The sequence below is a fragment of the Bidens hawaiensis genome, unplaced genomic scaffold (assembly GCF_021521415.1).
Source record: "Bidens hawaiensis isolate Kalapana, Puna unplaced genomic scaffold, B.hawaiensis_p1.1 tig00007737_1, whole genome shotgun sequence".
NCBI lineage: Eukaryota > Viridiplantae > Streptophyta > Magnoliopsida > Asterales > Asteraceae > Bidens > Bidens hawaiensis.
This window is the reverse complement of record NW_027491536.1, coordinates 302,896-314,883: the sequence shown is the minus strand read 5'-3', so window position 1 is coordinate 314,883 and position 11,988 is coordinate 302,896. Positions and strand designations below refer to the sequence as shown.

Here is an 11,988-nt window from a genome sequence, read left to right as displayed (position 1 = left end):
AGAAGACGACGACAAACTCGCCGGTTAACGGTATTCCTACCACAAATTATTATTATTATTATTATTATTATTATTATTATTATTATTATTTATCGTCAGCTTTCAAATCCGCTATTAGATCTGCTATTATTATTATTATTATTCGTCAATACTCGTTACTTATCTCAATCTCACTGTTCGAATCACAGATCGATTGAGGTAATTACTGATAGTAATTCGTTTAATTACTATTATGACTCGTTCGTAATCGTAGATCTTATTAATAAAAGCAGATGCATGCATGATTGTAATTGTTCGTCAACGACGTTATCGGTGCCCTAATTTCTCTAAATTTTAGATTTAGTTCGTAGATTGTGAAATTCACAATGTTTCTTTTGTTAGAATGTTATAGAACTAATTTTCATATTAATTATATTAATTGTCTAATTGATGTGTTTTTGATTAGTTTATATATGTGTGTTCGTTTATGTTTGCTAATTTATGTGCGTTCGTTTATGTTCATTTAACTTTGTAGTTTTATAGTTTAGATGTGTATTTTGGATTTATGGATGAAACTAGATGTGTTTTATTGGAGATGAATCATGTACTTAATGTTTTATATTTGTTCGTTTATGTTCATTCAAGTGTGTTCGTTTATGTTTACGTTTGTTCAATTATGTTCGTATACATTCGTGAATTGTTCATTTAGAATTTTAACGAACGAACACGGGCATATTCGTTTTCTTAACGAATGAACATGAACATAAATATTTGTTCGATTAACTGTTCGTGTTTGTGATTGTGCTTGGTTAAAGTTTAATGAACGCACATGAACATGCCCTTGTTCGTGTCAGTTGTTTACAGGCCTATTAATTGATGTGTTCTTTGAGATTTTAGAATTGCTTTGCATTTTAATTTACTAATTATAAACGATATAAATATATAGTTATACACAAACGTATCAGTAGGAGATTGTATTTTTTAGGAGTGACTTGATATGTTTTACCTAATTATGTGTCATGCAATCTGTTGTTTGTCTTGCAGATTAATGGCTTCATCTGCGGATCCTTGGGTGAGGGAATATAATGAAGCCTGTAAACTTTCCGATGATATCAGCAGCATGATATCCGCAAGGAGCTCATATGGCTTAGGGCCTGAAGCACAGCGCCATTCATCTGCTATACGCAGAAAAATTACTATTTTGGGAACCAGGCTTGATAGCTTACAGTCTCTTCTTACAAAGCTTCCTGCTAAACAGCCATTGTAAGTATTTGACTGTTCATACTTGTTACTTGTATGCATTGTACAATGTGTATTCGTCTATGTTTATGTCCCATGGTCCCGGTATATGCTTTCATCGGTTTTCTTAGTAATATATTTAGAAAATTTCCCATTTTATACTTTTGTATGGGGTCAATTAAGTAGGTGATCTCAGAAGCAATTGGCTATATGCTATTAGTGTATGGTTGGCTAGATAAGTAGTTATGACTTCAATAGTTTAACTTGAGATGTTGAAAATACTCTTATTTCCTCTCATCAGTTCTTAGTTTTATATGTCTAGCTATGGAGATTTTTAGTAGTTTGTCTTCTGGTTAGTGAGTTTTTGCAGTTTATCTAAATTCTGTACATTGTCCTTCTTTTGATATGCTTGGGTTGATGAGCTAGTTTGTCCATGTACTTGGGTTAGAAAGAAGTTCTCTTTTTGTCATTGCTATACATTTTATGAAACTTTTAAGTTAATTAATCTGCAGCACCTAATACCTACGTTGAGTACGTTCTGTGTAGTTATTTTATATTTGGCTATATTTGTAGCCTGATAAAACCATTGGCAGCTAACGATGTTATGATGTGCTCATGCTTGTTTAATTGCTTATAGAAAACACTATGAAGTATACACTACATATAGTTTCTGGGGTAAACTAAACGAGTAGAATTAAAAGAATCTAATCCCATTTTCCAATTATATCATGCAAAGTAACCATCAACTCTTGACTTTTCAGATGAACATTTATGTTCAATACTCTAGGGGAAGGGTTGATTTTGAGTTACATATTGCATTGCATCGTGCTTAATCATATTGCATTGCATCCAAAGTTTATGCCTTATTAGACCAGCATTCATCGACTAATTTGCGAGCGATAATATAATCACCATAGATCTCAATAGATGATTTTCTATAACTAGTTATTCTTTTTGTTGTAGTTCTTATAGAATTATCCCTGAACATTGGGAACAATTTCTCTGTTATTTGCAGAACAGAGAAAGAGATGAATCGACGTAGAGATATGCTAACAAATATGAGAACAAAGGTTACACAGATGGCCTCGACATTGAACATGTCAAACTTTGCCAACAGGGACAGTCTACTCGGGCCAGACACTAAGCCAGTTGATGTGATTAGCAGGACAACTGGTTTGGACAACTCTGGCATTGTTAGCCTTCAAAGACAAGTTATGAGAGGCAAGTTATTATTTGTGATTACTTTTGAAGACCTGGTTTACGTGTACATTAACTGTTAAAAACATTTAATATGAGTGATATTTGAAACCTCATTGCGATCAATAGCAAAACGGGAAGGCCATATGTGCTAAATAATAGGTCAAAACTCAAAATAGGTTTGGTGGGAGACCGGCATAAATTTAAGGTAGGTCAAACTTGGTCGGGATGGGTTAGCTCCTTGATATTTGTCTTAATTTTGAGTTTTTTAAGGTTTTATGGTACAGAATATGATTATACTCTATTAATATAGTAATGAGCCAATTTTCTGGTAAAATTGTAAAGGTCATGAACACTTGATTATGTCATTATGTCATGGATTCTTGTAACCCACCTCAACTGTTATAAGTGGGTTCGTTAAATAACATGTCAAAACAGGATTTGGTGCAAAATGGGCATAGTTTTGAGACGGACCGGAGCGGGTTGGGTTGGGTTGACATTTTCATTTTTGAACCTTTTTTAATTACTTATACTAAATATGATTACAAACGCTATTATTACAATTTACAATAGTGATTCATTTTTTTCAGTATAACAATTTCGAAGGTTATAAACACACTATTATGTCATGGATTACTTGTAACCCGTTTCCCTTCTAAACTTGTTTTACATGTAAATACAGCAATTGAAATATTGAAAATGGGCTGATTTATAACCTTATAGCTAAACAGGGCATAACGTGTGGGTCATGAAAGTTAAACAACTGGTTACAATGGGGTGGGTCAACCCACTATTATATTTCTGTTATTTACTTATTTTATACTTATTATACTAAGTATGTTTGTAAACACTATTATTACACCAGCGTTTCATTTTCTCTAACAAAACAAGTTCAAAGGTTGTAAACACTTGATTATGTCATTGTGTAGTTTAAAGTAACCTGCTCAATCCATTTGACTTGTTTCTCTCATAGTTAACTTTTTAAATTTCATCTGCTCGACTCGTGGGCATGAAGATGAAGCCAAAATTAGCCCGTTTTCACATAAACATATACTAAAAAAGTCAACCCTCTTTATTATGTGGTAAGAATCATGTTATTTTGAGTTACAGAGCAAGATGAAGGCCTAGAAAAACTGGAGGAGACAGTGCTAAGTACGAAACATATTGCACTGGCAGTCAATGAGGAACTTGATTTGCACACTAGGCTCATTGTACGTCACTTTTCTTAAACCTATACATATATGCTACTCTAAGCCGCTTATTAAGAGTTCGTAGAATGCAGCATCAGTGATATTAAAAACTTTTGCTTTGCTATTTTTGTTACGCAGGATGACCTTGATGAACACGTGGATGTCACAAATTCTCGACTCAAGGTAACACTTTTGTTAACTTTCATGATATTAGGAAAAATATGACAAGTCTTATTGACAGTTTAGAATGTTACCTCCCCCCCCCCCCCCCCCCCCCCCCCCCCCGTTTTTTTTTGCAAAAGTAGTTGCTCAGTTCGGTTATATGTTAGGGCTAACTGACTGTTCAAAACCTAAATAAACTTTTTTCTTGATATGAGCAGCCAACTTTATATTAGGTGCATTTACATTATGTTATAGATTATAGCAACAAATAACATGCTGGTTAACTAGTTGCAGGTCTTTATGCCATTCAACAACTTATGTGACAAATAATATATATTTTTTTAATATAAATATATAAATTCTTGAGAGAAGAGCATTTGAAACTTGTAAATTATTATTTTATCCTTTTTACCTAATTTGTGTATGTTGCATTGGATTTGGTGGTTGCCATGGCATCAACCAGTGCCCATCTTTATGTTCGTCCCGAGCCTTGAATTTTAAGGGATTGACGGAGACTGCCCTGGACGGGCCAACCCAACTTATTTTGACCCTGCCCTAAAAGGGTTCCCATTTTGACCTCTCAAACAACCTGACTGACCCGTCCATTTTCTCACCTTTTTTATGTTTCTTTTTATGTTTTTAAACAGAGATTGCAGAAGAACCTGGCGATTCTGAATAAACGCACCAAGGGTGGCTGCTCATGCTTATGCATGTTGTTATCTGTTATCGGGATCGTTGGGCTAGTCGTTGCTATATATATGATTCTAAAATACTTGTGATGTGATAAAAAAAACACAGGTAACAGTTGCTATATATATCTATATGTCATGTCCGAGACAAGCTTCTCAAACCGTCATCTTTTGTTTTCCACATTTGACCTTTCTTTGTACCATAACACTCGTGTTCCAATTAAACAACATTTTGTGCGGACTTACTTTGCATTGGTTATTTTAAACTGTTTATATGTTTGTAGGTGTTTGCGAGTCGATTATTTAAATTGATTATTTGCGAGAGAGATAAGCCCTTTTAATGAACGATCTTAAATATTTGTGTTACCAATGACCTTAGTTGTAAAAAGGCGCGTCTGAGGTGCTCGGCGCTCAAGAAAATGCATCAGGGACTTGAGGCAGCGCCTCGTGTACTTCTAGACTGCTATGTAAAATCAACTAACGGAACGAAGAAATTAGAAAAGCTTTATTTCATGACACGTATAGCATATGTGAGAGACGTCGTTTCTGGGTTTTTAATAAAGCTTATCTGGTTGTATATAGAGGCGATGTCGTTCCACTAAAAACCATTTCTTTATTGTTGCGTTCGTGTATCAGTTGATATGTATGCTTGTTTAGTTTATATTTCCTGAGTTGGTTTATTCGACATAAGTAAGAGTATAGGTTTTGTATTTAGAAAACTTGTGGAAATCATGAGTAAATGAAGACTAGAACGAGGGACTCGCCTCCTTAATCATCTCATGAGTCCCAGATAGTCCCGTCCCATTTAGTGAAAACAAAAGTCCACCCATTGACGTTAGCCCCGTTAAGAGAAAACACAAAAGTCACTTTTCAAACAAACAAATGGAAGCCCAATCAAACGGCTGAAAACCACAACGAATAAAAAAGAGACTAGAATGAGGGACTCACCTTCTTAATCATCCAACGAGTCTCAGATGGCCCCATTCAGTGAAAACAAAAGCCCACCAGGCGTTGCTAGCCCCGTTAAGTGAAAACAGAAGCGACACTTGTCAAACGAACAAATATAAGCCCAAACGAACAAATGAAAACCACGAGTAAATGAAGACTAGAATGAGAGACTCACCTCCTTAATCATCTCACAAGTTCTTGATAGCCCCGTTATGTGAAAATAAAAGTTCACAAGTCGCTTCTAGCCCCCTTGAGTAAAAACATAAGCAACACTTTTCAAACGAACAAATAGAAGCCCAAAGGAACAAATAGAAGCCCAAACGAGTAAATGAAGACTAGAATGAGGAATCACCTCCTTAATCATCCCACAAGTTCCTGATAGCCCCATTATGTGAAAACAAAAGCTCACGAGTCAATTCTAGCCCCATTAAGTGAAACAGAAGCAAATATTATTCTTTTTAAAACCAGTGTTGAGTTCTATTTTGATTTCAAGCAAATATTATTCTTTTTCTATTTTCCTTGATACATGGTTGCCCACCAACTACTAGGATAAAAAAACGATGAGGACGGGTGATAAAGTCGCTTAACAAGAGTAACCCGTAGTGAAGCACGGGTTTACCCCCCTATTATAGTTTTAAGTATTCTATTTAGATTAATTAGTTAAAAATATCTTTCATTTACTAATACGCGGAAAAAAAAACCAAAAACAAAATAACAAAATCTTGCAAAAAATCAGATTCCTTTATTCCACAAGTTCAAAACTGAACAAGAATACTACATTTAAATCCTCATAACAAATAACAAGAGAATTAAAATGCAAAGATGTTTGCAGTTCATACCAATCTTTATACTTTGAATTAAATAAATTCAAAAAATTCACTCTTCAATAAATTCAGATCCATCCCATCTTTTAACTCACAAATGCTAAAAGACCAACAAGGTTGTTACTTGTTACTGCATTTTATTTATTATGTTGCTTCATTCTTCTTCACTCAAAATTGGAACAATGAGTGGGTTCATTTGTGCAAGATAAACAATTGCCCACCTGCCAAAAATAACAAAAAAATATTATTTTTTCTTAATAATAATTTAGACTATTGTGTGTCTGAGAGAATTATATATAGAGAGTAGATATATACGTCGGGTGAGGTTATTGTACAATAATTGCTTAACGTACAATAGGTGCGTGAATCACGTTCAAAGGCAAAAAAAAAACGCTCAAAGGCAAAAAAACTAAAACGCTCAGCCAAACAAAAGCCCGGTTCAGTGAAAACAAAAGCCTACTGGTCGCAGCTAGCTGGTTCAGTGAAAACAGAAGCGACATTTTTCAAACGAACAAATGGAAACCATAACAATCAAAAGAAGACTAGAATGAGGGACTCACCTCCTTTACATGGTCGGCTTGGATATTGGTTAGGGTGGTCGACGGCCCTCAACCCGATCGCCCCGCTAGGCCCGAAATTTTTAATTTTTTTATATATGTTTTTGAAAATATGTATTTTTAATGTTTAAAATGAACACTATTAAACGCATTTAAGCTTATTTCTATAAACAAATTTTTTATGCACAACCCAAATCATAATAAGTAAGTCAATTTAAAATTTTAATTGTTTAAACACAACCAAAAACCCTTTTACTTAAACGCTCAAAACGGTTTTCGTGAAGAAAAGTATAAAAATGATCGATTAACGATCCAAACTGTTTATTTCGGTGAACCAATGATTGATTGGATATGTATTGACGATTTCGAGATCTTGTGATGTGATTTCATGGATGTATTTCATGAATATAAGTATACTTGTACCTAATGTACATTAAGCAATTATTGTATTCTATCTTTTCTCTATATACGTAACCAAATTTTAAGTAAACCATCACAAGGTGCGTTTAATACAAAACTAATTTTAAGTAACTAATAGTAAGAATCGCATAAACAGTTGTAAGAGAGAAAAAGAGGCGGTTATGCGTTTAGATAACCGACTTATGCATCACGATTAAAGAAACGCGTACAAATTATTATGCGATTCTCGTAGTTTTCCACTGAAAATTGCATATGTATTGAATGCTTCTTATTTGAAGTAAAGTAAAACAGATATTATTGAAGTGTTTAATTCATAAACTATGAAATCAGTTCATTCGAGTAAATTGCAGTTTTCATCCCTGTGGTTTGTCCAAATCTGCAGTTTTAGTCCAATGGTTTCAAATTTGCAATTTTCGTCCTTGTGGTTTCATTTTACTTGCAGTTAAACCCGACCCCACTAAACCCGTTAAGTCTGGTCATTAAATCCATCAACGAGCCATTCACGTGAGGGGCGATTTTGTCCCTATTCTTTCCAAATAACCTAAGTCCTAATTCGCAAGCCCCATCATGTGAGGGGCTGGGGTGTATTTTTTTTTTTGTGGGGGGGGGGGGGGGGCAAAAGTGCCCCTCACGTGAATGGCATGCTAATGGATTTAACGAATAGACTTAACGGGGTTAGCGGAGTCAGGTTTAATTGCAAGTAAAATGAAACCACATGGACGACAATCGCAAATTTAAAACTATTAGACTAAAACCGAAAATTTGGACAAACCACAGGGATGAAAACCGCAGTTTACTCGTTTCATTCTATTATCATTTAGTATCTAGATTTATATGCTTATACATGGGACATACATATAAGCACAGTGTAGTTTGATAAATTTTAAATATCATTGAATCCCAGACTGATTTATCATACATTTGTATCTTTGAAACAAAGATAGAAAACTATGTTAAAATTTCAACCAAGGAGTATGCAGGTGCAAGATTGATCTCTTATGCAGTTTAGCGTTGTTCGTTTCATAATTTATATACTCTAAATTGCATAAAAAGATAACAGATTTTGTCAAATTTTAAATTGGCAACCAACTTTTTGACCCTAGAAAATCCATTAAACTGTAAAAATCTTCAATTGAAGGTAATTATTAATTAGTTAAACTGCTTTTCACTTTTCAGTCAGATAGAAGTAAATATGGTCAAAGTTACAGACATTAAAAAAGGTCAAATTGGTCAAAGTTAAAAATCTGTTTCCATGAATCACATTACAAAAGGTCAAATTGGTCAAAGTTACCGAGGCGTCAACCTCCACCTCATTATTGGTCAAAGCCTTCAATGTAAGGTAAACAAAATTGAATATTTGTCAATTTTTGAGACTTTGATGTTTTTTACCCCGGTAAAATGATTACCCTTATATGCAGCTATCCCAAAAACTGAATTTTGGGCAATGTTCTAACTCGCATAAAAACGCATTATTCTATTTCTTGTGGTCATATGTATTCATACTTCTAGCATAAGTAGAATATCCTCTAGTCATGTAATTAAGATGACAAATTGCATAAGAATAAAGAGAAAAACTTACATCATCCAGCAGCATATAGTGGCAGTAATCACCAATGTAAGGTGGAACCTGCACAAAGTTATTGAAGAGGTAGGTCCCAGCAGAGCCCAGTTGGACCCGCAAGACTCACCTTAAACAGGGAAGTCTGCGCAGAGACCAACTGGATCCGCAGGACCAACCATGCTCAGAGACGTGACGTCCTTACGCGCAGTACGCAAGCTGTTCCCGCAGGAAATGCCTCCCATGGTGAAGGACTCCGCCTGTTCCCGCAGCCTCGGATACAAGCCATGAGGGAAGGCCACCCGCGCAGCATGGCTACACGCACAAGGTACTTAGCTCTCGATCATTCAGTGTCACCTGAAGGAATGAGCAAAGCCGGGAGCAATCCCGCACAGAGGCGGGAGGGGGAATACTCCCGCCCAAATAAGCCAGTCCGTATACTGAAGGATCTTTTACTGTACCTGACGAGGTATGGGCGAAAGATCTGATCAGAGATACGACAGCTCACTGATACAGTATGGCAAGCAGCATGCTCCTGTACTGTATCACTATTAGCCGCTGCCTACTCACCAACTACTGTCATACCACGTGCGTAGCCGGCAGTTGGTGGAAAGGGAATAGTACACAGCAGGCCTGGTCACTATCAGCCGCTGCCTACCCACCAACTACCAGCAGGGCACGTGCGTAGGCTACTGTTGATGAACAGGAACACTGTAGCAGCCGGCCATACCTCCTTGGAAACCTACCTTCGGCTATAAATACCCCAAATGGTATGACCATCTCATCTTATCATACCTTACTACATTATCATCATATTATACCTGATATCTGCTCTAGCAATCTCTTAATATACTTTTATATTTAAAGAGCAATCTAGTCTGATTCTCACGCCGGAGGGTGGTCACAAGGAGGAACCCCCCCCTTCTCAGTGACGAGCTCACGGTGTCTGTTTTGCAGGTTATCAGAAGAACCATCTTCCAAGGGTCTAACCCCTCGTGGGAAACATCTCTCCAACCCCCCAGGTTACCAGTAATCTGCCCGGGGTCCGGTTAGTGTTTCTTCATAGGTGTTTTTTTCTTACATTCATATTCATATGTTAATTTCAGATATAAATTAACCACATAATTAATGAGCAACAATAAAAAAGCACAAGTTAATGTTCATAAATGACGTAAATGAACACAACCAAAGACATTATCGAACGTTCACGAACATAAATGAACGAACACAGTTCTGTTCGTGTTCGTTCATTTAGTTGATCGAACGAAAATACTTGTTCATGTTCGTTCGGTTATTAAGCGAACAAACATAAACGAACTTCCCACCAATGTTCGGTTCGTTTACAACCCTACTCCTGTAATATGTTATTAAATAGTAATATAAAACTTTTTAGAATGAAATTTGCTTCACTAAGAAGATAGATCAATCCTACAGAATTTGAGTAAGTTAAGACATGTCTACAGTATCCCTTATTTCATGTCAAAGTTTTCAAAAACTCAAAAACAAGATCAAACTCTCTGATTTCAACCGAACATATATCGATTGAAAACTAATGACTTTTTTTAGAAAATACGATATAATAAAATGCTTCAATGGTTTATAGGAGAGAGATGAAATCATTTTGGTTTCTAGGCGATATCCTAACATCGTTGCAGACTATGTCAGAGTGTATGTATGATGAGCTGAACAATTCCTCTGTGTCCCGCCATTTCAAAATGGAGGAACCACTTTGCACCGTTAACGATCCGCCATTTACAATGGCGGATCCTGTATGTTTCATAGTGGTTCCTCCATTTGAAATGACGGAACTCACTGGAATTGTCCAACTCACCAGACACACACTGACATAGTCTACAACGATGCTAGGATATTGCCTAGAAACCAAAACAGTTTCATCTCTCTCCTATAAATAACGGAAAAAATTCAAACACTAATTCCATTTCCAATCCGTGCAACATTGGCAACAACTTTTTTTTTTGAAGATGACGACTTTCTTTTAGAACTATGTTGTCTTAACCAGGCTCACGCTGGCTTCGTGACAACTAATAACAATAATAAAGCATAACAATATGTAATGGAATCATATATACGCATACCAAACAACAACAAACATTCACCAAAACTATAACACATACAGATTCGCATAAGGTCCTTTATTGCAGCAAATTCGCGCGCACAAACACGCAATGATCCCGATGGCAACGAAACTCAGGGTTGTTATTACAAAACCCCATGGTTTGTTAGATCAATCTCACCAATCAAATCCGATGTTAAATAAATCTAACAAATCACAAAATGAATTATAATCAGAACAACAAATATTTTAATATATATATATATATATATATATATATATATGGGGGAAGGTTAACGTACAAATGAAATTAACGTGCTAAACGTGAGAATCAAGTAGAGTAATTATATATACAAGTAGAGTAATTATGTAATTACTCTACGATAATTACTCTATGATGTAATTACATAATTACTCTACTTGTATATATAATTACTCTAGTTGACTTTCACGTTTAGCACGTTAATTTCATTTGTATTTGATCCAAACCCTATATATATATATATATTTAACGGATTATTAAATGGAGATGATAATAATAATAATACTAATATTGTTGATGGAAATATAACGAACCTGATATCCGGTCACCGGCGATGATAATATTGTTGTACGGAGATCCGTTGAAACAGATTTTTAACTAATTATTAACTACCTTTTGAATACCCGACCCGATATGGATATTAAACGGGTTTTGTTATTATGGCCCAATAACTTTAATTGGGCTTTAGTGTAAAATAGTGTGTGAGATTTTGAGATAAGCTCAGATAGTAGAGCTGTAGAGGTGCACAAAATACCCGGTTTCGGACCTGACTCGGAACTAGTTTCTACCCGTACTTGAACCTCGGGTAGGACCTAGTATAGGATTTCTCCCCTACCCAAAACCCGAAAAAAGCCCGGTCAAATACCCGACTATACCTGGAATCGGTTCTTACCCGACCCAGTTTTGACTTTTGTTGATCATACCCGAAACCAGTTCCTACTCGGTTCCAGTTCCTGAAAATAATCGGTTTCTACACCTCTAAGCTTAGATCAAAAGCAATTTGCTGAGGTGGCTTTTGGTTTTTATGATTAAGAAGGTTGCAAAAGTCACTAATCACTAGGCGGATTGTAGGCAGCTGACTGGAAAGTTGAATGTATTCTGAGATTAC

The 11,988-nt window shown here is 35.7% G+C and overlaps 1 protein-coding gene and 1 pseudogene across 2 annotated transcripts; one reads left to right on the top strand and one right to left on the bottom strand.

Moving 5' to 3' along the window:
- LOC143635820 (syntaxin-52-like) lies at positions 1–4,547 on the top strand. Its single transcript, XM_077103554.1, has 6 exons — positions 1–198; positions 1,024–1,242; positions 2,234–2,439; positions 3,526–3,626; positions 3,744–3,788; positions 4,415–4,547. The coding sequence occupies exons 2-6, from the start codon at positions 1,028–1,030 to the stop codon at positions 4,544–4,546; spliced, it is 699 nt and encodes a 232-aa protein (XP_076959669.1). The 5' UTR covers positions 1–198; positions 1,024–1,027; the 3' UTR covers position 4,547.
- Positions 4,548–6,251: 1,704 nt separating this feature from the next.
- LOC143635819 (V-type proton ATPase subunit e1 pseudogene) lies at positions 6,252–10,987 on the bottom strand (annotated as a pseudogene). The gene is made up of 3 exons (XR_013154130.1): positions 10,899–10,987; positions 8,785–8,832; positions 6,252–6,449 (listed from the first exon to the last, which is right to left on the bottom strand). The product of XR_013154130.1 is annotated as a V-type proton ATPase subunit e1 pseudogene (transcript).
- Between the last annotated feature and the right edge of the window lie 1,001 nt (positions 10,988–11,988).

Excerpts from the sequence above, each read along its gene's own strand:
- LOC143635820 (XM_077103554.1), top strand. The coding sequence starts at position 1,028 with ATGGCTTCATCTGCGGATCCTTGGGTGAGGGAATATAATGAAGCCTGT. Across the intron at positions 2,440-3,525 it reads TCAAAGACAAGTTATGAGAG|AGCAAGATGAAGGCCTAGAA; the intron begins GCAAGTTATTAT and ends TTTGAGTTACAG. Across the intron at positions 3,789-4,414 it reads TCACAAATTCTCGACTCAAG|AGATTGCAGAAGAACCTGGC; the intron begins GTAACACTTTTG and ends GTTTTTAAACAG.